Raw genomic sequence first — 24,446 nt, forward strand, 5'->3', positions numbered from 1 at the left:
CTGACTCATGGGAGTAGCCACAGAGGTGGGCAAGGTGAGGACCTCTGGACACTGGAGGGCTTCTCTCTTCTCTGACCTGTATGTCCCAGCAGTGTGTGCCAGGCCTCTCCCTCTGCCCAGGGAGTCTCTTCAGTCCATCCCTGCTTCCTATCCTGCATCCTCACTATTGCCTTGTCTTCTCTGCTTCACTTCTGTCTTCTCTGCTTCACTTCTGTCTTCTCTCCTTCCTCTGGTCCTCACCGAAGGAATGAGAGAGTATTTTGCCACCACCAGAACAGTACTGTCACTTTTTGCTTTGACTGTGTGTTTTACTCTTTCCATCTGCCCCTCACTGCTCTGTTCAAACTATAGAAATGAAAAGTATCTCTTCAGTTCCCAGCTCCAGGGAGTCCTGCTCTTGATTGTCTTCTCTCAAAATCCTGCATACTTCAAAACCTCAGTGTTTTCCAAGAGCAGAGATACCTGCTCTTGCCCATGTCTGTATATTGATGACTTCTAAAACAGCAGCAACCACAAAGCAACAAAAGTTTATTCTTTATTTTTTGTATGTTATAAACTTTAGGTAGTGAAAGAGAGTTCTTGCACAGACTCCACTTCTGAGAAATAGATCTGCTGCTCCACACGTGCCCAGTAATGACAGTAATACACTCTGGAAACGTTTACAGTCTTGTCATTCAGAAGTTCTGTATTTCCAAAAAAATGCAGTTAAAAAATACACTGAGAGAAACTTTAGCAACTTCTTTTCAAAATGTATGTGTTCTTTGCTGCAACCATCAGCAGTGCTGTGAGTGTCATATGAACAAAGTGAAAGGCCATATTAAATGAGGAGTGTTGCCCTCTTCTGTACCAGGTTAACTAAAAGCAATCACTATCACATCTGGGTCTTTTCCAGTGTGCTCTGTGGAGACAACAAGAACATGCTGCAGAGTGTGTCCAGGTGTGATCTAAATCTCCACACCCAAAACAAGCTGCTGCACACGAGCTCCTCACCACACTTACCATTAGCAGAGCACAGGCACAAAACCCTACAAGGTGCACCAGCAGTGTCTGCAAGAGCAGTACAAACTGGACTGGGGAACTTGTGCTTTACAATATAGGACTGGAAGACAACAAACAAGCCATGCAGAAAACCAGTCCAGAATAAATATTCTGCAAAACAATGCCCAAAAGTCTGTTGTATAATAAGCCACTTAGCAAGTACTAGAAGCTTTCTTCTTAATCCATCTGTCACATGCTTTTATAGCTGAAAATAATTAACTGCTCACTATTGCTCAACAAGTAGGGGTCTATTTGAAATCACTTAATAACAGAAACAACGGGAGCACCAAGACAAGGTACTGAAAATTTCATCTGGTGTCTGAAAACAGAATTTAATCGCATTAATTTCTGTGTTAGAGAGCCCAGATTCAGGGACAAGGAAAGAAAGACTTCTGAGATGGAAGTTACTGTTTGGGTAGAGGAGAAATTCTGAGGAAATTTGCTCAAGCATTACATGGTGTTGTTTGATGATAAGAGAACAAGGCATCATTCTATGACTGGATTCTAAAATATGCATGTGTTACTCAGTACTAAAAACTGAGAACAGATTATCAAACTTCTGTTTGTATTTATCAGTTCAACCATGTGTTTTCAAGGTGAACTTAAGGACCTAAGAGTAATGTAACCCTACTTTTCTCTTGGTGTCCCTGCAAGGGAACACAGCCACTGCTGAATTCACTGTGCCACTCCCCCAGGTACCATCTTCCTTTCTTCTGCTACAGTGTGGTGGTTTTGATCTCTTCAGGGCCTTTATAGAAACCCGCATGGGCCTTAGTTTTGAAGTTCCGTTTCTTGAACTCCTCCGAGATTTCCAGGAAGGACTTTCCCTTTGTCTCAGGAAGGAAAAATCCAACGTAGAGTGCAGTGCAGACACAGACCACAAGGAATGGGATGTAGCAGAAATGTGCTAGACTTTTCTGAGGAGGAGGAAAAAAACAAGACAGTGTTGGTGACATTCTGTGTGGTGACAAATAGGCCACTAATCCCTGTTCCTGCATGGACTAAGGTCAGCCAAGGGGATATTTCTCTGCACCCTGGTGAGGGTCTCACATGCCTGGAGGCAATAGCTCCCCAGCAGAGGTTGGGAGATTTGAGATAGCAAGAATAGTATTTCAAAATGTCTTTTTCTCTCTTTTTATCTCTATATAATTATATAGAATAGGAACCTCCAGTAGGAAATAAGACAGGAGTGTACATTCTGCTCCCTTTTGCTTCAGAAATCACCTTAGGAAATGGTGCCAGGGTCTGGCCAAAGGAAACTGCATCACATCTTTAGTCCCAGCTGTTCGCAGCTGAGGACAGAGGAGGAATATTGGTCATCCATGCCCCAAATTAGTCTTCTCCCAACCTCAAATCAGAATTCACCATAGGGAACATGGAGGAAGTTTGGTTTAGAGGAGTTCTGGCCACTTTTCTCATAAAGAAACTTTCATAGCAGTGCTGTGCTGCTGCTTGCAATATTCCCTTTTCCTGGTCACTACCAGAGCTTCTTTCTTGTACAGAGCACTAAAGAGCTGCAGGTGATTGCTTTGGAACGCACCACGATGAATGGAAAGGCTGTTCCAACCAGAAATAGGTTGAACCAGAGCAGGGAGCCACAGATCATGTAAGCAGCTGGCCGGGACATCTGATCAAAAACCTCTGTGGGCAGAACTCCTGTTACACCAGCTGGGAAAAGAAATGGCAAGAAAGTTAATAACATTGTTGACATGATATTAAAAACAAGAGAACACATCTTAACAAGAAAACATACCTTTAAGTATAAGAGAACAGTAAATTATTATTCAGCAAATTATTCTCACTAGTCAGCAATGCCAGAAGAAGTGGTAATAGAGATTAACTGCAGAGGGGAATTTTTAGGTTAAATATTAAGGCCTGGCTAATTATTCAAACTTTCTCATGTTAGAATGAACTGCCAGGAAAAGTTTTGTAATCCACATTATTCTTACCAGGACCAAACCGTGAGAAAGGCTTAGAATTAATTCAGCCCCATGGCACTGTAGGACAAGAAATTGTTGCCAACTTGTGTGGTTTGTGACACTGGCAGCTTGGTTCTACTCTTACCTGCCTTCCTTCAAACTCATGTAAGCAAACAGAGCTTCGCATCTACTCCCACACCAACCAAACATCCACACAGAGACAGTCTGTGTGTTGCCCCCACAACCACAAAAACTAATGGATTCTGACAAGGAAATGCATGTTAGTAGGATAACAAATAGATGTGGAAATCTTCCTTCCAGGTATCTGCAAGTAAATAATCAAATTATGTAACCACCAATCTCTTGGGTTAAAGTGAAGCATCAGAAATGCTGGTTTGCAGCCCTAATGGACTGAGCAGCAAATCAAAACCTTGCCATCTGTTTAACACAAGAATCACCCCCAAGTGCCTTGGCCTTACAGCCAAGATGTCTGTGAGGAGGAACAGCACAGAGGAGAGCACAGAATGACCCTGCCCAACACTGACTTCCAGGGGCATGCGATGCAAGCCCCTGAGAAACAGCTGAACACTGCTGGCAGAAACTGCCTTGTTCCTTTGAGCGTGCTGTGGCTAAAGAGGGTCTGAGAGTTTCCACAAGCTGCTTGCACACATCTCCAAGCCCCTGCAGTACCCAAAAGTTTCAGTGAAAACACTGAGGGAACTGACCTGGTCCGATTCCAAAGCTCAGGATATAGGCGAAAATGCAGGCCATGCTGAGATAAGGCATCCAGCTAATCTGAGTCTACAGCCACAGAGACCAACGGAAAACCAGTGAGGGCACTTACACTTATTTGCCACCACTGAACACCCCAGTCATATAAAAAGCAAAGCCCAACTCCATTCCACTTAAAAAATTAAGTAAAGTTTGCTACCTGCTGGCTCAGAGCGACCATGAAGACAATGGCCCATCCTGCCATGAAGATGTAGCCCCCCAGCAGCAGCGGCCTCCGACCAGCATAGTCTATAATCATGTTCTGCACAAAGTAACACAGTGAAATAAAGCAAGATATTTGATCTATGTTTATAGTTCCTGCCTGCTCCCTCTTCCCGTTTCAATACTCCGTGCCTAGTTCACTCTACAGCTACTTTAAGGATGTTGTCTGCTTCTTAGCAAAGAAAAAAGAAATTTCAAAGGAAAGGTCTGGTGGCAGGAATCAGGCAAGAAGGGTGTTGAGGAGAGAAGAGAATGTCCCAGCTGCAGCCTAAACTCTGCCACTATCCATATGGGTACAAAGCACGAAAGTTACACTTTTTAGAGATTTTAGACAGCGATGACGATGCAATGTCAGACCAAATAACTTTGTGTTAACCTGACTGGCTGTGGGTGCTGACAAATGGCCTGACTGCTGTGCTTAGAGGGCTTTCTTGGCATGAAAAGACAAGTAAATCCAAAATTAGCTATTAAGAGCCTCCACACTGTCAACAGAGGTTGCATGTCAGCAGAGTGCATTAAGAGTCTCACACAGGTGACAGACGTGATCAGTTCACAGCTTCCTGTACCGATTACAACATATGGGATTTTGTCCTGAGGAATTCCAGCCTCTTGGAACACATAAGCTGCATAAGAATACATCTGTGGAGAGAAGAGAGGAGAAAGCAGTAAGAGAAGACACCGGAAAATACATCCCATTGTTCTTCCTGAAGGACCACACAGAGAGTGACTAAGTGCTGTCACACAGGCGATTTTGACAGCACCTTTCTGAATCTTTCCATAATGCACAGGTGCACTTTGGGAACAAACATCTGAGGTCTCCACAGGCAGGAAGACCACTGTTTGTCCTTTGCCAGCAGACAGGATGTTAAACCCAAGAGCTCTCACCCACATCTCATGACAAAGCGCTGCTGTGGCTCCTGTACCAGGCTCTTACCGAGTCGTTCCCGCAGAGCTGCATGGCGCTGCTCAGCACAACGATGCTCACCAGCTGCCACCTCAGAGATGGATTTTGGAAGAGCTCCCACGGGTTCTTTGCTCTCTGACCTTTAACAGCAGCCTGTTCAGCCAGCATCTCTTCCAGCTCTGCACTCAGGTCACTGGTGCCTCTGAGCTTCTGCAGCGCTGCAAGGACAAGGGAACCTCTTACCCCCGAGTCTTACATTTGGTTTGTCATTCTGCAGAGTCTGTGATCACGCTGTTACCTTCACAGAGATGGCCAGTTGTGGTGCAGCCACTTGAAGGATTTGGGGGAAAGGGAGTGCAAATCCCTCCACATTGTTTGATAACCCACCAGTGCCATTTCAGCAGCTGTGCTTCTGACTCAGATCTCAAGTGACTTCCCTGGGAATTGCAGGCAATTAAGATGTTCTTGGTACACAGCACATATTTCCCAGAAAGTAATTCCAGCCACTTCTCATATGAGGATTTGTATGCCACAAATCTAAGCAAATCCTTTAATATGAATTGGCTTATATTTGATCCCAAGCTCTTCAACTAGCATTTATTTCTCTTCATAGTTACAAAACATATTTGCCCCTGCGAACACAAGTCTCACCTTTTGACCCTCCTATTGTAGGAAAAAAGTCTTTTGTAGGAAGATGTCAGATGTCTTTCAATTACTTCAATAGGTCAAATATATTTAAGATTATAGGATGCTCTTTAGTTTGGAAGGAGGAAGTGATATTTACAACATACATAATTATGTATGTCAAGGATATGCAATCTGCCCAGTGGGTAGATTTCAAATGCTCAGTGAGGAGCCAAGCCATCCTAAACTCACCAGAGATGCAGGATTCTTTGTCTCCACGGTCAATCAAGAGGTATCTGGGGCTTTCAGGGAACCAAGGCAGAGCTGTGAGCTGGATCAGGGCAGGTACCACATTGCTTGCTAAAAGGAATGGCCAGCTCTCCTCCCTGCCCAGGAGCTCCCTAGAGGAAAAAATAAACCAAACAAACTAAATTTACACAGTACATTTAACAACCTGGCAAAAGCCCAGCACCCTCTGCTACACGAGGACACTGAAAATGAATGGAAAGAAAGGGGGAGTAAAGAGAAAAAAAAAAAAAAGATTTAATAAGTGAGCTTTTTGCTTTACATTACCTGAGTCCAACCACCTGTCCCAGCACCAACCCCAGGGCTGTAAACGATGCAGAGGTCAGAGCCACAGCTCCTCTGAGCTTCTTTGGGGCACTTTCCGCCAAATACATGGGCTGAATATTCATGCTCACACCTGGGCAAGGCAGACAAACAGTGACCTCAGCTCGTGGGCGGAGGAGACACGGATAAATGCAGTCAGCCACCTCTGGAGGTTGCCAGCTGAACTTTTCTGCCGTGGTCTATGTAATGACCCATCTGCCAGTACTCATTATTTCCCCAATTGCACGGCTATTCTTCGCACAGGCTGCTAAACACCCATTTCCGGACTCATCAGTACTAGTGATGAGTAATAATGAAACCGAAACCTGTCAGGGCCTCCGTCTATGGTCTTTTCAGCACCAAATTCGAGGTGGTAAGCAAGGCTTCCCTCTACTTCCCATTTTGATCATACTTTAAGACACTTAATCCTTATTTTCTTGGATAAACTTCTACAAGAGCTTTAATGTCGGCGCTCATGCTGGTGAGGGACTGATATTCTTACAAGCAGACAGGGATTAATTTTAAGTTCGGATTCTCCCTGTGCACACAGATACATGTAATACACAAAACCTCTGCCTGTGCATATTTTTTCAAAAAAAGGCCTCAGAAGCAAAATATAAAATCTGTATATACAACTTCTTAATTCACTTACATGTGTCTGGTCAGCCTGGAGGATTAATTGGTTTCATATCTCGCAGCATCCCTATTTGAATATCTTCTATTTCTAATTGTTACCTGTTATCCCCTTTGTCCTGCTATGGTTCTCGTGTTGCCATACCTGCATTCATGCCAGTGAAAAATCTGCCGAGCATAATCATTTCAAAGGATTTTGCCATTCGGCTGAATCCTGACAAGGCTGCAGCTATGATCACAAAGACATTGTTCAGCAGCAGGGACATCTTCCTTCCGAGAGAAAAGACAGTTGTGAGCACTGGTGTGTCAGGTTTAGTTATCAAATAAAACATCTCACGTTGCAGATCCCACCTGCCCCCGCCCGGAAGCTCAAGGTGGGCTCAGCCCCACCACAGAAACCTGAGTACCCGAAGCCCTACATGGGGTGTCTGTGTGCCACAAGGTGTCCCTGCAGCGCTGCCTTTGGGCACGCTGAGGGCACCGTGAGGGTGCCCAAATTCAGGGCTCTCCTGCTCACACGCAGTTTCCATTTGAATGGAGAGGAGTATTCCTTCAGTAAGCTGTGTGCATCGCGGTCTGAAAATGCTAACTTGTTGAAACAGGCATTTTTCATGTAATAGTATGAGTGTTGTGAAGCTTTCACAGAAAGTTTTCATGTGTCCCAGGAGAAATTTCTGTTGAAAACCAGGAAAAAAAAAAAAAAAGAGAGAGCTCTACTGACCCATAACAGCCAATAATTCTCTCTAGTCCCAGCTCACTGCCTTGCCAGTCAGTCTTTTTTAATCTTATTTATGATGGGATATGATTTTATTCCAAAGCAGTACAGGGTGAAGTCTCTAAAATTTTAATTGGATAAAAAAGCTGTATCCTTTCCAGATATTCATAACCATGGAATAAGTAAGCCATGGGAGATAGTCCTTCACAGTGGTGCCTGCTTCATCATACCAGAGGAACAAAGCAAAGCCATAGCACATAGAGGAAAATTTTGGGATCGAGAGAGAGGGAAGGAAAATCTGACTACCTATTAGTTTATGTTAGCAATACTGGGGTTTTTTTCTGAAGAGAACTGGAGATAGAGCTGTGTATGAAAGATAGATGAGGTAAGACAAATACTTTTTAGAGACTCCAGAGCAGAGAAAAAAACCCTCCAACTGTGGGAATTTAATGAATACTTCCTAAAATAGATCAGACAAAAAGTGACCTGTGAGACAGGAGGACCTGGGATGCACAACCACCCTCTGTTTTTCCAGTGTCATTCCTACCAATCCCCACAGTTTATTTTGAAGAAAAATACCTGGTCTGACCCATTATAATTTTTTATTTGAAAGGATGGCAGAAAACTGGCACAAAAATGATGGTGGTGATGTAGGTGGCTACTGTGGTACGGAGGTGAGCCGAAATCCTTGTAGCACCTCAGCTGGGCTGGAATATGATGAGAAGGTGATTTGGGGGACAAAAATGTTCCCCATTGGGTTTTGAGATATGAAATACTGTCATATCAGAATATGCTCCCTGCCAACTCAGAATGTTTAAGGCAGACTGGTCTGTGATAGAAAACATGTTTTCATTATTTTTAACTGCAGTGAGCATTGTGCTGCAGGGCTCCTAATTCCTCTCAGAGTAATGGAAGCTGCAAAGCTCAAATTAAACTCCAGCACCCTCTTACCTTCCCAACATGATGGCCATGGGACCAGCAACCACAGCCCCAGTGAGGCCTCCCAGGGGATATGCAGAGACAGTGAAGGACCAGAGCAGCAGGATCACGTTGCTCTCCAGGGGAACGCCCGTGCGCTCCAGCCAGGTCGTGTTCATGAACGTCTGGATGTACTGAGGGAGAGGGACAGGGCAGCATAACCACCACAGAGAGGTGAAGGACACTGAGAAATATAAAGTCTTCCTTATTAATATATCTATTTATTCTGTGTTTATGCCTCCAATCCCTTCCAGTTGAGTTTTTAACAGAGAGTTTAGAGTGTAAAATTGTTGCCGTTGAAAAGTTGCAGTTGGTTCCTATCTGTATGTAGTTACCTTGGATAATTTAAAAATTAATTTTGTGGGTCTAACTTTGAATATAGGGGCAAAAATCAGTTTCAAAGGGTGCAGGTTAGAAAATTTTAGAATTACATTTGCTAAAGGAGTTGAGACAAAGATTTTGAATAAATTCTTGTGACACTACATCCTGCTCAAAGTTGGCTCTTGACAGCAAAGTCCTGTACCCCAGATGTGAATTATACAGAGGGAACAACACATCTTTCCCTTCTGTCCCTCAGCACCAGCAATGGAACATCACTGTCCAACAGAGCCACTAAGGAAGGGTCTGTCCTGGGAGGAGGCCCTCGGGCAGGTGTACTTTGGGACTAGCAGTACTTACTGAAGCTGGAGCATTGATGATGGAGATGTTGTAACCATATTGGAAAGTGCCTCCAATCCCAGCAGCACATATTGTCAGGATCAGGATCTTGTTCTGAAGCTGAAGAAGAAGGACAGAAAATGGATGGCTTCCTTGCACAGAATAAAATGACCCCACAAAATTCACACTTTGAGCTGGGAGATTTTTCTCATGGCCATGTATATCCAGTGCATTTGTGATACACTGGCATGCTATTTCTTCTACCTTTTCATGATAATAACACGTATTTTAGATTAAAATAGAATGCTGTTTTGTGCCTGTGCCTTTAGTTTCCTCATCTGTAGGTGAAATCCTGTGACAGGCAAGCTGTGCCCTGAGGGTGTCCTTGGGCTAGGAACGCTGTCCCATGTCTCAAGACCACTCTGAGCATGCTGGGGACCCCTGGCCTTTAGTCTGACACCTCCAGTTCTGAGTGGCCCAGGGCCAGGATGGCCTTTACCAGCCCCCTGCTCCAAAACCCCTCCCACTGGGAAAGCTCTAGTGTAACATGAAGAGCCCATGCTCAGGCTTGGCTGTTAGCCAGCCACTGCAGGGCACCTCAGGCCAGATTGTGTTTTGCTACATGAATATGACCCCATTGACCCCGAGAACTTGGATAACCCAACGCTGGGGAGCTCTTTCTGCTCTACCTGCTCATTTTCTTCTTACAGACCCCTTTACCAAAGAAAAGGAAAGTTTGGTCTAGTCTTGCAATAGTTCTAAAACCACAAATACAAATAATCTTAGATTTTTCCTTTTCTCAAAGTCTTTTCTTGTAAATAACTTCCATACCAGCCTGAGACAGGACGTTCTCCCAGGACAAAAATAAAGCCAGACTGTTCCAGCCCTGCAGCAAGAAGAGGCTGAGCTCTCTCCTGTCCCCATTTCCCTTTGCACTTTTCGTGGCTGCACCACTTCCCTGTCTTATTACTGAGACCTGAGCTAAGGATTGTGCTCCTGATATCTCTGCTCTTCCTAGTTATTCTAGTTCTCCAGGTGAGAGAGATTTCCTCTCCCTACAATAACAGCACACTTCTCTTTTTAACTCACAATGCCTAGGACCCTACCACTCCTCCTGCTCATTTCCCCTACAGGTCCTGTACCACAGAGCTCTTTTGTGGCCATGAGCTAAAGGAAAATGGTTTGTTTCTTCCTCCAGGACCCATCAAACAGTTCTGTGCTCAGAGCTGAGCTGTATTTATAGAGTGACTTTCCCAAGCCTTCTTTAACACCCGGCTTCTGCACTATTTTCTCAGCCACAGCGATGGTGTGCAGCTGCCAGGAGAGCCATTAGTCTGTCAGTTTTATCCCAAGGACTGTGATGAGTTGGAAAATAATTCTATGAGAACCTGATAGTACTTACACAGCTTTAGAAAAATTCAAATTAAAAAAAAAATCTGTCAGCAATAATAGTAAAATAGATGTTTTACCAGTCTCTGCAGCTTGTTCATCCTCTTTCGTAGGTTTTCCTCTGTCTGCCAAAGCCTCTGGTACTCTCAGCAGTGCTCTAAAGGATTATTTAAATCTCCAGCATAGGAATGTGTATTTAGTCACCCATTACGTTAGGATAAGACACTTGACTTGGCAGGTGTTTTGCCAGCTGATTTACATTCTCAAAACAGGGCTGCATGTTCATTAGCAAGACAGTTCAATTAATTTTGTTCAAAGCATATTCTGGGGAAAAGTAAGAACTGTTGAAAGGCAATTTGGGAAAATGATTCTCCAAGATCCAGAGCCGTCTAAATCCTCTTGAAGGCCAGCGTGGTTTGCATAGATTCCCTCTCAGAGCATCTGGCACAGTTGCCCAGTATCACTTGTCTGATTAAGTGTGATCAAAGCAGAAGTGAACTACAAGTTTTTCTTTTTCTGACTGTATTTGCCCTGGAACACAATCTAAGATCTGAAAGACAAACCTTGGTCCTGCCAGCGACAGGAATAAATGAAGCCCAAACCTTTCAAATCCTTGTTATCCAGGGCCTTTCACTGCAGTCCTGTCCATGTCCTGGTGCCATGCAGTCAATCCAGGGGTTGCTGACAAGGCTGTGAGTGATGCACAGAAGGCTGTGGTCCTGTCCCCTCCCTGCAGCCTGGCATAGAGCAGACAGCCACACTTACAGCACTAGATCCTGCCATGTACAGAAGACAGCAAGGCAGCAGTAACAGCAAGGACAGCCTTGCTGCTCTCTATAAAATAGAAAGGCACTCCCTGGCAGTGAGAAATGGTGCAACCTTATGAATCCTAGAGATGGGCCCAGTGGAGATGGAGGCATATTGCACTGCCAGCAGTAACATCAAAGCTACTGCTTCACAGAATACCTGGCCTTTAGGAATAACCATGATATTTTAACATCCTTTCATCCCGCAGATTGCAAATTGTGAGGGCCCTGACAGACTTCAAAGTATTCAAAATAAGTGAAGCTTTTTTAAAAATGCCTCTTTGTCCCTACTCAGGTTTTACTAAACCTGAACAGAAATATAAATCTGTTCCACATCACAGAAGTATTTTCTCAAGATTGTGTGAGTAGGGATTTGATGCTGCATCATCTGCAGCCACTAAGTGGCAGGAGAAGTACAAAATTTGCTGTATTAGGCTCTGAATCCAATATTCCAACACTGTGGCAGGGGTTAGATGAACACTTCCAACACCTTCCCAAACAATAACTTGTTCACTGGGAAACAGGTGTAACTTTACCCAACTGTACAAGTCAACCTATAGTTTAGGTAGCATGTATCAAAACCAGTAACATATTCAAAAAGAAAAGCTCTAGTTTCTTAATGTTGTCTACTCTGTTGCTATGTCTAGATTTGTGTGTGCAGCTGGCTAGCTGGAAGTAACAGCTGCCTTGATGAGGAGTGAAGGAACAGATTTTTTTTCCTCCTACACAGCATCTATATATGACTTGTGCTTTGGTGTTGAGAAATATTCACACTGGTTGTGTTTCCAGCCAGCTTTGTGCAGCACCTTAAAAAACCATCATTCCCGATGTTCAGTCCTTGTTCTCAAAATCTCAGAGTTGCAGGTGATGTAGATGAGGAATTCCCAGTCTCGGGGTCTGTCACCAGGGTATATCCACTGCACTGTAGTTACTCAAACTCCTGGCTCTAGAGCTCATAACTTCACATAAACCCGGCAGGTTTCCAGCAGTACTGCGGGGATCTTCCACCCTCTTCCCTCAAATACTTTTTCAATTAACTCAAACCTGTCATAATCAAGGTGAAATACGATGCCATGAGCATAGGAGAGTAGTTATTTGGAGAATGTGATGGCAGGCTCTGTCTGTAATTATCTGACTGCAGGAATAAGTGGTAATCCTGGCATTAGGAAAGACCATCAACACATGCTCTTTGATCTGTCACGCACTGAGAGGTTCCCAAGTTTTAGAGTGTTTTTACCCCAGAATCATCTGAGCCAACTGAAATTACAGTGCAAGAGGAGAAAAGGGGCCCCATTTCCATCTGTGAGGCTTGGATCAACAGACAAACACTACACTGTAAATTGCAGAAGAGATTTGGAGCTGCTCCCTGGCTGGTTGTTGGCTGTTTCCCAAGCTCTAGCCTGGATATTTCTTTAAACCCTTCTCACTTTCCTGCAAGGACCATCACTGTGAGATACAAAATACCTCTGTCTGTTTGTCCTGACTCTTGCAGGACTCGCTCAGAATAAAGAAGACAAATAATATGATCCACAAACAAGTGGCTTTCTCAAGAAACATGCAGCGGGTTTGCTGGTTTTATGGTGACAGCAATGTTTATGGAACTTAGTTGTTAAAATTGATTTTCTTTGTAGGAAATGAGTGCCCTGCTGTGACACCATTATTCTCAGTTCCAGCAGTTCACCAGTGTTCTTTATAAAAAACCCACAATTTATGTCAGTTCAAGACACTGTATAAGAATTTCAGGAAATGGGCTTCATCACAGAGGTTTCTCAGGGCAGGGACCCAATGCTGAGAGAGCTTCTGCTACCACACAGAGTCACTGGGATGCTTTCCAAACCAGAGGGGATACATGGGATCTGAGTCCTCTGAGGACACGAGGGCTGATGCAGCCAAGGGAACTAGCTGCTTTTCCTTGCCAGCTAGAATTCTTGGATATGAGATGAATGGCTGTATGTTCTATATGCTAGATCAGCAGTCTGCATTTTCATCCTCCTGATAAGCAGTAGAGCTTCCCAGGGAAAATTGAGAAAGCTCAAAATACTAAAAATGATTGAAATACCCTTGTTTCAGTGCATTGTGAGCTGTAGGTCATGCTGTGGCTGAACTATTTCCTTCCTTCTTTGTACCAGACACTGATGCAGGCAGTTGGGTGAAACTGGGTGACCTGAAGGCCAGAGACAACAAACTGCCTGGCTGAACTAAACCTCTGTTTCTGTGTGCAAGAGAAGAGCATTTAGACTCTGCCAAATGGCAGCAACTGTTGCTGAATGTTCCCGTTGAGGAGAGGAAAATGTGTGCAGCAGTGTCAGAGTGTCAGACTCATCCTGCTTTCTTATTTATCACTCATTTCAGAAAGAGCTTTTGATTAGAGCTGTCCCCTGGCTTACTGAGAGGCACCTCGACTGGGACACATACTCCTGCCCCTGAAAAAAGTTTGCTGAAAACCAAACTACAAATACCATTTCTGACTCCTCTTCACCAGCTGACAGCATGCTCAGATGTGCTGCTATTGTAAGCTGAACATAGATCTCTTTTTATAAGAAATAAGGGATTGTTTTTCAGTTCTTTTGTTGATTTGGCCACAGTGCTTATGAAATGGATGTTACAAAATAAAGGCCCTTGAAGGATATTCCCTACTGACAGCTGTGGGAGGTGACCTATGGTGTAGAGGACAGATCACAAGGCAGAAGAATTTAACAAGAATGATTAAACACTGGAAAAAAAATAACTGTGCAAAAAGACAGACATTTTCTTGTTTGATGTCTTCAACTCATGATCAGAAGCTGTTTTGGAAGAGGTGCTTTATTTGGATATGTGATCAGGCTCTGCTCAAGGAGATTTAAGTGAAATCTTCTTTTTCATGATATGCCAGATGCAAAGCTGCGTTTTTGAACTAAAACCCATAGGAAATAAAAATAACATAAACTGTGATTTACAGTAAACCCTGTGCAAACCACATGTCCTTGGAGGGCTGAGGTCTAAGTGCTATCTTTAGTTTCTTTCTAACAAACAAACAAATTTAAAAATCCATCCAAATCTGTATGATTCCCTTTCTCCTGACTTCAGCCACGGCACTCTAGAGTTAGCTGATTTGGGACAAGAAATCCTTCAATGAAGCAGAAAGAATTTATATATGGCCACTAAACATGGAAAAGTAAACATTTCAAGTGCCTCAGGCAGTTCTGATTACACAGCTTATCTTATCTGTGCACAGCAGGTTCATGGAGCCTAAACCAGAGCAGAAACTCTTAGTGACTACTCCATGGTGGACCTGGAGCTCTTGGCACCTGCTGTCTGTGCCACCGAGGGCTGAGTGTGAGAGCTGAAATAACCTTCCAGTGAGGTCCCCCTGGCTGGTGTGGCTCCCTTGTGGGGGAGCTCAGTGCTGCTCTTTCTGAACCTGTTCCTAGTGCCGGGGCATCGGTCGTGCAATGACCTCTTCTCTATCAGGGCTGTCAGGGGTCTCGGGCCCGGCATGTCCCGGGGAGCACCATGAGTGAGGCCTTGAACAGAACTGCCATGGTCCTATGTCCTGGTGGGGGGAGTCTCTCAGAGTGGGTTTGTGTGGGGTATCTTTGTTTTCAAATGAAGAAAATAAGCAGGGCTCTAAGCAAGGGGATGGAGCATTACTCCGGGCAAGGGGCTTGGGGTTATATGGCCGGGGAATGAACACTCTCCGTTGAGTGTCCCACAGCCCCGCTGGAGGAGGTGCCTGTGCGTCATCAGAGCAGGTATGACTTGTCACAGCACGACACACTGCAAAATGCCATCAGATGAAGTTACAAACAAAATGCCAGCGGTGTTAAAGAGCAGAGGGCACACGTCACTGGCTGGACGCTCCACATGCAGGGCTGGGGGCTGGATTTCCAGCTGCCAGTGTGGTGAGCACCCGACAAGGGCGCCAATGCTCGTTAGGGCCTGTGCTGACATGGCGCACAGCTCCTTTCATCCTGCGACCCCAGAGAGTGCTGTGCTGGGCAAAATGGGAGCTGCCACCTTTAAACAAAGCATCTGTTTATTCTTGAAACAATTAGTGACGGCAGTTAGATCTTGAACTCGTTACTGAGCCCAAAACAATTATGATAAAAACAAGTTCCAGATGGGTTCAAAAGGAGTTGTTTTTGTCTTTACTGAATTAGAATGGCTTCCATGTCTCCAAGTTCCTCTGGTATTTATGGACAGGAAACATGAATTACACACAATAATTTACAACAAACAAAAGAGATGAACACTGCAACAGCCCATTTATCTTTGCTCATGTGCCTTTTTGAGGTTTATGTGCTGTTTAACCCATGGGGAGAGATAATAGCTTTTTTCTTTGTTTTTTAACTCTCTGCTATTTTGGTTTGTATAAACCGAGACAGGAAGCTGTTGAGTTTCTGTTGCAGAGTTCGGTTTACCTGCAACTCCAGGCAAATGCTTGCATGTTCCTAAAAGTCACCCCAGAAACTGGGAAAACAAACCCAGAGGTAACAGGAGGGTCTAATACCGGTCTGTCACTGTGTACATGCAAAACCGTCCCCTTTCAGAAAATATATATATTTTTAAACTGAAGTCCAAATGAAGTGGTGAGGGTGCAACATACTAGTTCTTCTTTCCCAGGAATGTTTTCTTGTGAGTTGGTTTGTGGATTGTAAATGTTTACAGTATGACAGGTTATTATCACTAGAAGCCTGCAGATGCAGAATGGGTAAATACTGTCTGGAAAAGAGCTGCCTCCGACACCATCACGTTTCAGTTCTTCCTGTGAATGACTTGTGCAGAGACTACAGTCAGGAATCCTTCTAATTAGTTCCCTGGGCAGCTCCAAGAACCGGAGACAGAAACCTTTTTTCAAAGCCCATACAAAATGGACTGAAGTCTGGGCATCAGGTATATTTTTGTGGAAACTCTGAGTTTCTGATGTCTTGGGTTTTGAAACCAATGCTTCACATTGACATGACTTGAACTGCTTCCAAAAGGAAGGAGAACCCAGCAGATGACAGGCAGCAGTGGTACATCACTGCTGCTCAGACCTGTACTACATCTGCTTTGGGTCCATGACAGAACAGGGAGTATGACAGAACAAGGTAGGAGGAAATCAGCAAAGAAACTCCTGGGCAGTGTTTCTGTTCTGGCAGCACCTTCTTGCAGCTGAGACAAAGAATTTAGCTTTGCTTTTTCGGGTTTTTTTATCAGATTCCGTGACTCTATAGAAGGCATCACTACAAAGGTGTGTAATGCAAACTCAAATATGTGGCTGGACTGATGAGAACTTGTGAAAGGACATAATTCAAAAAACCCATAAAATGTGACACAGACTGTAATAAAGACTAAAGCTGCCCTGGGTGTACTGTAGTGCATGAAGTCAGCTTGGTTGAGCTCCGACGGGAGTGAGATCATGGGCAGAAAGCAGCCTGGGAACCAGGGGTGACACTGGGATTTGTTTGGCCTCTTCCAGTGGGAGCTGGTGAGCTTCCCAATGCATTTCATCACTTCTCCCCCTTCCCCCACAAATCTTAGAAAAGAGGCCTTAAGTAGAAGCCTGGACAAGTAGAGTTCTCCAGTTTTGGCTGGCAAACAAGGGAAAAGAAGAAAATTGAAAAACTGATGCCTTTTTTTTTAGATTTTATGCAATGTCTGTTTTGCACATAGTCCTCACAGTGAATAAGTGGGATTGTCCATCCGGATTCTCATCTCTGGGGAGCTAGTGAGACTGAGCTCTAGGATGAAGGCCTTCCAGCAGAGAGGATCCCAGTATTCATCTCCAGCCTTGATTCAATCAAGGGGCAGGAATTCTAGTGCTTGAATTCAGCTTCTGTCTGGCATCCCCACTCAGTGAGCACAGACAGGAAACCTCTAATTACCCACCCAAAGGAGCAGGATATTTATTCCTGTATTTAATTCATTATTCATTTATTAACTCTCAGTTCTTCAATTCCATTGCCCGTCCTGCTGGTGCTGGGAGTTCTGTGGCATGCTGGAGGGCTGAGCTGCAGCAGCAGGGCATTTGGGCTGAAAGAGCCACATGAATATAGGCAGGCCTTTGCAGAGCTCCTGGCCCAATGAGTTTCCCTGAAAGCTCAGCTCTCCTCACCTCTTCAGAGCTGTCACATCCATCCCAGCTCCCACCAAAAGCCTGTAACAACACAGCCAAGCTTGTTGACACTGCTGCAGTTCACGTTCCCCCACGCTCAACTCCATTCTCAGGATCCCTATAACACAGCTCTGACCTGAAGGAGTTTCTCCTTTTCCCCAGCACAGTGACACAGAGGTGGCTCTCAGCACCGCAGTGCCTGGGGCGTTCAGGAACCCAGTCCCTGGTCTCACAGGCGCCCACGAGACTCTGTCTTCTTCCTTCTCTCCCCCATGTTGCTTTAACCCCATGTCCTGTCATCTTCCAGCTGGGTTTTGTTCTTCATCAAAGGGTAGTCAGGGCAGAGGTGGTGGAAGACACAAAGACTCCCTCCCCCGCCAGTAATTTCATTTCCCATTTAAACTGAGGGTTTAAAGGGAAATCTCAGGGCTCATTAAGGCTCTGATGACAGCTTAACCCTCTCCTGCACAAACCCAACACGAGGCTCACTCCTTGTCTGAAACCAGGGTGGCTGTAACATTAGACCCGAGTCCTGAGCAGTGCAGGCAGCTCTGGAAAGCACAAGCAGCACGAGTGGAGGATGTCAGGTTGCTGTCGTGTGTCGTGTCCTACAGGCGGCAGACGCTCCGCTCTCTCTTGAGGGCTGAATCCAAGCGCTGCTGCCGCTCCACCGAAAAACAGGAGCATCTGCTGGGACCACGCGTCCCTTGTGGCCTCAGCGACCTTGTGCGACCTTGACAGGCCGGGGCGATCTCGGGGAAGCGCCTCACTGCTCCCTCCAGGAAGCAGGAGAGGTTTTGGCAGGAATTACTGACAACCCAAATCCCTTTGTGTCTTAGTGATGACAGGACTCTCCCGATGAGCGAAGCAGCCGGCACCGCCGCCCCTTCTCCCGGCCCGGCTCCCGCAGCGGGTCCCTCTCCCTCCAAACACCCGGGTGTGCGGGAACAACACGCTGGCAGCCCCGGGCTCTCGGGGGGCCGCCGCGGGAGCCGGAGCTGAGCCGGCGTAGGAACTGGGCGGAGGCACCTCCGGGCAGGTCCCTGTGCCGGGACCCGGCGGCTCAGCCCGGGCACTGCCTCAACCGCGCAGCCCCACGAGCCCACCCAGGTCCCGGTGCTTCTCCCTTCTCTGCCGCTGACGGCCCGTCCCCAGGATGCCCCCGACCCGCCTTTCATTCGGCCGCCGCCGCCATCGGCGTGGGGGGCGGTGCACGGGGGCGCGTCCCACCCACGGGGGCGGCACACGGGGCCGGTCCCTCAGGCGGGTCCGTCCCTCAGGTGGGTCCCTCCCGGCCCGTTCCGTCCGCGGCGGGTCCGCTCGCGGTTGGCGGCGCGCGCGGGCCGGGGCCATGAGGCGCGCTCCCATTGGCCGGCGCGCGCAGCCTGTCGCACGGGGATTGGCCGGGCGCGCCCCGCGGGGGGCGGGGCGTAGGGGGGAGTGGGGGGGCGTTAAAGGCACCGCGTCCCCGCGCTGGAGCGGCGCGGCCATGGCGTACCAGGGCTTCGCGCAGGAGTACCTGGGCATGCCCGCCGTGACCCGCGCGTACACCACCGCCTGCGTGCTCACCACCGCCGCCGTGGTGAGCGGGGACCCCGCCGGGGGGCAGGGCGTGGAGGGTTTGGGGGGGAAGCCGGGGGCTGGCTGAGGGCGGCGGGTGATGGCAGCTGCTCTGCCTGTCTCCCACAGCAGCTGGAGTTCATCACCCCCTTCCAGCTGTACTTCAACCCCGACCTCATCTTCAGGAAGTTCCAGGTGAGGCCCTACCCGGGATTTGGGGCCCTCACGCCCCTTCCCGGCGAGGGGTGGATGTGACAGGCCGGGCCGTGCGTGTCCCGCTCCCCAGGGTGGACAGGGAGTGCTGTGTCATCCCAAGGGGCTCCTTTCCCACTGCTCCAGCCTTCCCTGACCGGTGTGGGTGGGTCACCAGCACAGTGTCCCTTCTTGTCACAGGCACCTGGATGGAGACAACTCCTTCCAGCCTTTCCCTGCCACATACCATCTTGACATTTCCTTTTTTCCTTTACTCAAAGCCCATCTCCCCCTTCTCTGTTACACTGAGATGTGTGGGAGCTGCTGTCAGGCTGGGTAGGGAAGGCTTTATTGTAGAGGGGCATGAACAGTTATTTACTTTGGCCCTGGGTGCTGAATTGTAGTTGTTCATCCTTTCCAGAAAAGTAGAGAAATCTTCTTTCCCACACCTGATAAGTGGAGATGCTCTGATGTGAGCAGTGAAGGGAGGTCCCACACAAGGGTGGGGTGGAGCTGTCTGGTGTCCTGGGGTGGTTTTGAGTGGACAGGTGCATGACTGGGCATCCCCCCTGGATAGGGCAATGGACTGCTCTACGTGTGACAGGGAGAGACCTCTCTGTCCACCTCCTTTTCTCTCTCCTCTCTCTTTTTCAGATATGGAGGCTGATCACCAACTTCCTCTTTTTTGGGCCCCTGGGATTCAGTTTCTTTTTCAACATGATATTTCTGTATCCTTTGGTCTCAGTGAAGCTCTCTGCTCCCATTTTGGCTTAGATGCAATTCCCCCCCATCCATCTTCCTCCCCAGGCTGACTTGCCTTGGCAGCAGTTTGGGGCTGTTGGTTCTTCCCTTGGCTCTTTTGGTCTGAATTGAAGCCATTCCCCTGACAACTGTGCCCCCCTCCTGCCCCTCCATCTCTGCTTGCTGTTGAGCAGCCCTTACTAAAAGGCTGAGGGAGCTGGCAGTGCTGCTGTGGCTCGTGCTGGAGAGCAGTACCCGTTCCTGGGGTGAGCTCTGGCTGGAGCACAGCAGGTGCTTCTTTCTTTCCCTGGGATCAGTGGTATGAGGTGAAGCTTGCACTGTTCTGCTTGGGGGCTTGGACACCTGGCTGACAGCTTCCTGGGATGAAATAGCTTGCAGTGGCTTATTCCCCCAAAAGTCACGCTGTGGGGACACAGGGTGGCCAGCTGTTAATTTCCTATACTGCAACCCCTCCCTTCTCTCCTGCTCCCAGGTACAGGTACTGCCGCATGCTCGAAGAAGGCTCCTTCCGTGGAAGGACAGCTGACTTTGTCTTCATGTTCCTCTTCGGAGGGTTTCTCATGACAGTATCCTTTGGAGTTGGTTGAGGCTCTTTGGTGTCTTCTGAGATGCTGTTGGTAGCGTAGGGCTTGTCTGCTACCTCTCTACGTCTCGGTTGTGTTGTGTGGAGCAGGTACCTGCCTGCTGAGCAGCACAGCTGGTTTGTGAACCTTCTTGGTGCCGTGGGGCAGAGGGCACTGTTGTGCCCCAGGCCTGCCAGGCTCATGGCCTGTGTGTGGGAGAACTGAGCATGTGGTGGAGAGGTGCAACTTCTTGCTGTATGGGACAACTTGTGTTCCTCGTCTTGCCCAGCCTTGTCTTGGCCTGTGCCTCACCCAGTGTGCTGAGAGCAGAAGCAAAATACAGGGAAAGCTGCCCTTGATTGTGTTGGTGTCTGCAGAAGTGCTGATGCACCTGGCAAGGGGCTGGGCTGCCTCATCCCCAAAGAGGACATGTGGCAGCGTGCTGGGGAAGCTCAGCCTGAAAGGAGGCCATGTTATGCTCTGAGAACCTGTCCAGCTGTGACAGGGCCACTGTCTGAGCTCTGGTGAGTGGAGCACAGCTACAATTGCATGAGGTCTGCTCAGGAAAGTGAGTGCAGCTGAAGGCAAGAACACAGGGCCATGAGGACAAGGAGTGGGATGTCCCCATACCATTGTCAGCACATCAGGCAGCATGAGCCCAGCACTCTGTCCTTGCGACCTGTCAGTGGCTGGAGACATCATCACGCATCTTAAGAAGTAATTTTCATGACAAAGTAGTCTGCTAGGGAGAAATATCTCCCTCCCAAGCATAAACCTTTTCTGAATGTCTTCTGCTGTCTTATGCAGATGGCTCAGAGCAGTGCTCTACTCACAGAGCTCTGTGTGAAGCTGTGTGAGCTCTCATGACTCTCGGCCACCCTTGGGCGTTTGGCCAGTCAGTCTCCAGGTGCCTGCAGCACCCACGTGCTTGGCCATAGGTGAATTTGGAGTCCAACTACAACAAGGGCAGGGGAATTTTTTGCCTCTGTCTGTCTCCTTGTGTTCTGGAGAAGAGGACTGCGAATTGCAAGAGCCATCTCACTGCTGAAATTCTTCTGTAGAAGGCAGATACTGGATGCAAGCTAGTTGTTAATATGTGCCACTGTCTCAAGTGCTGTAAGGCTGTGAAGGTCTTTCTTTGAAGGCCATTTTGATGTTCACTTTGTAAAGGTGACTACATGAGCTCCCTGGTCTCCAGTGCTTGTAGACATCAGTTTAAGGAGTGAGCAATCTGTACATGCTATTCCAGAGTGTCTTGTTCAGAGTGGCAGGGAGAGACATATGTGCAGGGAGGGTGGTGGTCAGTACATCTAAGGCAGCCCAGGAAAGATTTGGTGGCATGGGCAGTGATCAGCTGCCTTAATTTGGGTTTCCTAGTCACAGGGCACCCTGTGCTTCCCTGGAGGTGGTGCACAGGGCAGGTAGGTTTTTCCTTGACTCCGTAGTTCCCAGCTATTTGGACTCTTTGCCAGCCTGTTTTTCCTGGGCCAGGCTTTCACCATCATGCTGGTGTACGTGTGGAGTCGCAGGAATCCTTATATCCGCATGAACTTCTTTGGGCTTCTTAACTTCCAGGCCCCCTTCCTGCCCTGGGTCCTGATGGGATTCTCTCTGCTCCTGGGCAACTCCATCATCATTGACTTGCTGGGTAAGCCAAAGCTGGTGTGTGCTGGGAACAAGGGCACTTTGCAGCCACAGTGCTCTGTTCTCATAGGTGCTACTGGGGCACTGGCACCTTCTCTGGGTTTCACATTACTGAAGGTAGTGGGTTTCCTAAAGTGAGCTCACTAGGGTTGCTGGGTGGCTCTTGCTTGTGACCTGCTTTTTGGCGTGTCTTCCCCAGAGGCAGAAGTTGGGTGAGCTCTGCCTGACACTCCTGCTGTGTCTGGTCTCCTGGGTGTCTGGTGCTGCCTTCAGGCTGATGGGCTCCCTGCCTGCTTCTGTGCTGATCATAGCAAACTGCAGCACCACGGCTCTGGTGGGAGCTGGGCCTGGGTACACAGCTGAGGGATTCCCGGAGCTTTATCCTGCTTAAGCTCCCAGGAGCTCTGGTTCAGCTGGCACAGGAGTCACAGCTGTGCCTGACCTTGGTGGCTTCTCTCCCCAGGGATTGCAGTGGGTCACATCTATTATTTCTTGGAAGATGTTTTCCCCAACCAGCCTGGAGGAAAGAAGTTGCTGTTAACCCCTGGCTTTCTGTAAGTAAAGCTGGTTCTTTCTGAGCTTTGCTGTGTTGCTTCTCAACCTGGGTCACTTCCATAGCAAACTGTGGTCTGTGACCACGTGGGGTGACCACAGGATACAAGTGCATGCTGACAGCACCTCAGCTCCACAGTTCATGCCTCTGCTGCCTTATTTGCATGTTATATACATGTGTACACAGGGCCCATACAGTAGTTGCTGATACCTTCAGCTTTGCTAGTAGAACTGTTCTTATTGCTTGTGGAAATGCTAGATGCAGGTAGGATTTTTTTCTGAAGTATTTTTATAGTTTAGGAAAGCAGAATATGTTCTGCCTCATGCACTGAGGATCAAATCTGACCTAGAGATCAAGGAAGGAGAGGTACTGTCATCGTTGCAAAAGAGCAGTTGGTGGTGGCACAATAGGCTGGTGGCTGTGGCTCACAGCCAAACCACCTGGAGGGCCAGGGTGTTCCTAGAAGGGCTGGGGGGTGTATCATCCTCAGCCCACTTTCCTAACCTGCCTGTTTGGTGGGATGGGCATGTCCCTTGCCAGGAAGATGGTATTTGACACACCTGAAGAGGATCCCAACTATAACCCTCTGCCTGAGGATCGTCCAGACCACCAACCCAGAGGCCAAGACCAGAACGAGCAGCATCCACAGTAACACAGGGGACTTCTTCATGTGGCCAGATTCCTCTCTTCCGGCTGGACTGATGCTGTGGCCCAGAGATCCCACTGGAATAACACCAGTTGCCATTCTGACGTGTAACGTGTCACTGTCTGTCTGGGTAACCCATCCTCCCCTTGTACCAAGTGGATCCACAGAGCTTTGCACGTGAGAACTGATGAATACTAAGAGGTGTTCTAGGGACAGGGACTGAAGCTGTGACAGCTCCTCAGTTACTCAGTGGGGAATAAGTATCAAATGGGGTGTTAAACCAATTACTCCTTCTCTTTCTGTTAATGACTTGCTGTGTGCCAGGTCACTCTTGCCCTCTGTACAAAGACTAATGCACCTGGCCCTCACTGTTGTGAGACCTCTTTGTGGGCTTTCAATGAAGTAGTACTGTACCATGGTAGAATGCAGCTCAGCCTCTTCCTCTCCTTTACCCCACTCCTTTTTTGGTGGTTGTTTCCAAAGAGTCTTTACATTAAAGTCTTTATTTTTCGGCTGTGTGTCCATTTCTGCCAGGGGCAGAGGCAGCAATCCATCAGGAATTTGCTCAAAACTGCCAGGTTGCTTGGGCTTTTCTTTTCTGGTGGGCAATGCAAGGTTCAGTCTGTCTGGAAGATGTCCTTCCCCTCTGCTGTCAGCTGGGCTGCAGAGGATGACAAGGGGTGTGGGGGGTGTCTAATGGGAGAAAGGGGTGCCTGGGAAAGGACAGGGGACTGAGCTGGACACTTGATTCAGGCAGTGACTGGAAGCAGCACTTGACACTGGTAATAAAGACTCTCTGCACCTGCAGTGTAATTCCACTGTTGTTGAATTTTTTAGTTCTGAGACTTAAACATCTGAGTTTCAGGGGAAAACTAAACAAACTAGTCCCCACCCTGACAGCTGTGCTAAATGGATTTGACCATTCTTGCTAATGCAGTGCACACTGTGCTTGTACCAGACCTCAAAGCCTTTGGAGTAAATCTGCAAATGTATCTTGGTAACGTTGCTTCTGCTTAGACAAACTTGCCAACCACCACCAAACTATGAGGAGAAGTATGAGTACCCAGCATCCAATTAAGAATTATGTGGGAACCTTGTGGCAAAGGAATATTGAACCACACCTCCCACACTCTCCTCCTCTGTGACCTTCCTGTGAAAACACTATTTCATATCAAAAATAAGATG

General features: G+C 47.5%; 2 protein-coding genes across 7 annotated transcripts; one reads left to right on the top strand and one right to left on the bottom strand.

Annotated features, from left to right (window-relative positions):
* Positions 1–522: 522 nt before the first annotated feature.
* Positions 523–10,830, bottom strand: LOC116795845 (solute carrier family 2, facilitated glucose transporter member 11-like). Of its 4 annotated transcripts, none has more exons than XM_032705904.1 (12): positions 10,540–10,824; positions 9,092–9,190; positions 8,387–8,547; positions 6,866–6,990; positions 6,052–6,181; positions 5,731–5,879; positions 4,885–5,072; positions 4,420–4,589; positions 3,889–3,991; positions 3,683–3,758; positions 2,579–2,706; positions 523–1,955 (listed from the first exon to the last, which is right to left on the bottom strand). In XM_032705904.1, the coding sequence occupies exons 1-12, from the start codon at positions 10,558–10,560 to the stop codon at positions 1,755–1,757; spliced, it is 1,551 nt and encodes a 516-aa protein (XP_032561795.1). In that variant the 5' UTR covers positions 10,561–10,824; the 3' UTR covers positions 523–1,754. The 4 variants fall into 4 exon arrangements, with proteins under 4 accessions (XP_032561795.1, XP_032561796.1, XP_032561798.1 ...); XM_032705905.1 differs by having other exon boundaries at positions 3,889–3,990; positions 4,479–4,589; positions 10,540–10,813; XM_032705907.1 differs by lacking the exon at positions 3,683–3,758 and having other exon boundaries at positions 3,889–3,990; positions 4,517–4,589; positions 10,540–10,830.
* A 7,950-nt stretch (positions 10,831–18,780) lies between these two features.
* On the top strand, positions 18,781–24,074 carry LOC116795850 (derlin-2-like). Of its 3 annotated transcripts, none has more exons than XM_032705914.1 (7): positions 18,781–18,923; positions 19,031–19,096; positions 19,748–19,821; positions 20,328–20,421; positions 21,871–22,066; positions 22,526–22,616; positions 23,156–24,074. In XM_032705914.1, exons 1-7 carry the CDS (start codon positions 18,831–18,833, stop codon positions 23,265–23,267), a joined length of 726 nt encoding a protein of 241 aa, XP_032561805.1. In that variant the 5' UTR covers positions 18,781–18,830; the 3' UTR covers positions 23,268–24,074. The 3 variants fall into 3 exon arrangements, with proteins under 3 accessions (XP_032561805.1, XP_032561806.1, XP_032561807.1); XM_032705915.1 differs by having other exon boundaries at positions 18,791–18,923; positions 19,034–19,096; XM_032705916.1 differs by lacking the exon at positions 19,031–19,096 and having other exon boundaries at positions 18,791–18,923.
* Positions 24,075–24,446: the final 372 nt, after the last annotated feature.

This window comes from Chiroxiphia lanceolata, chromosome 18 (assembly GCF_009829145.1).
Source record: "Chiroxiphia lanceolata isolate bChiLan1 chromosome 18, bChiLan1.pri, whole genome shotgun sequence".
Taxonomy (NCBI): Eukaryota; Metazoa; Chordata; class Aves; order Passeriformes; family Pipridae; genus Chiroxiphia; species Chiroxiphia lanceolata.

Coding starts and splice junctions, on each gene's coding strand:
- LOC116795845 (XM_032705904.1), bottom strand. CDS start 10,560: ATGAACAAGCTGCAGAGACTG. Junction 5,073..5,730: donor CAAAGAATCCTGCATCTCTG/GTGAGTTTAGGA, acceptor TTGTCCTTGCAG/CGCTGCAGAAGCTCAGAGGC. Junction 1,956..2,578: donor CAGCCTTTCCATTCATCGTG/GTGCGTTCCAAA, acceptor CCTCCTCCTCAG/AAAAGTCTAGCACATTTCTG.
- LOC116795850 (XM_032705914.1), top strand. CDS start 18,831: ATGGCGTACCAGGGCTTCGCGCAGGAGTACCTGGGCATGCCCGCCGTG. Junction 19,097..19,747: donor TCATCTTCAGGAAGTTCCAG/GTGAGGCCCTAC, acceptor TCTCTTTTTCAG/ATATGGAGGCTGATCACCAA. Junction 22,617..23,155: donor CTGTTAACCCCTGGCTTTCT/GTAAGTAAAGCT, acceptor GTCCCTTGCCAG/GAAGATGGTATTTGACACAC.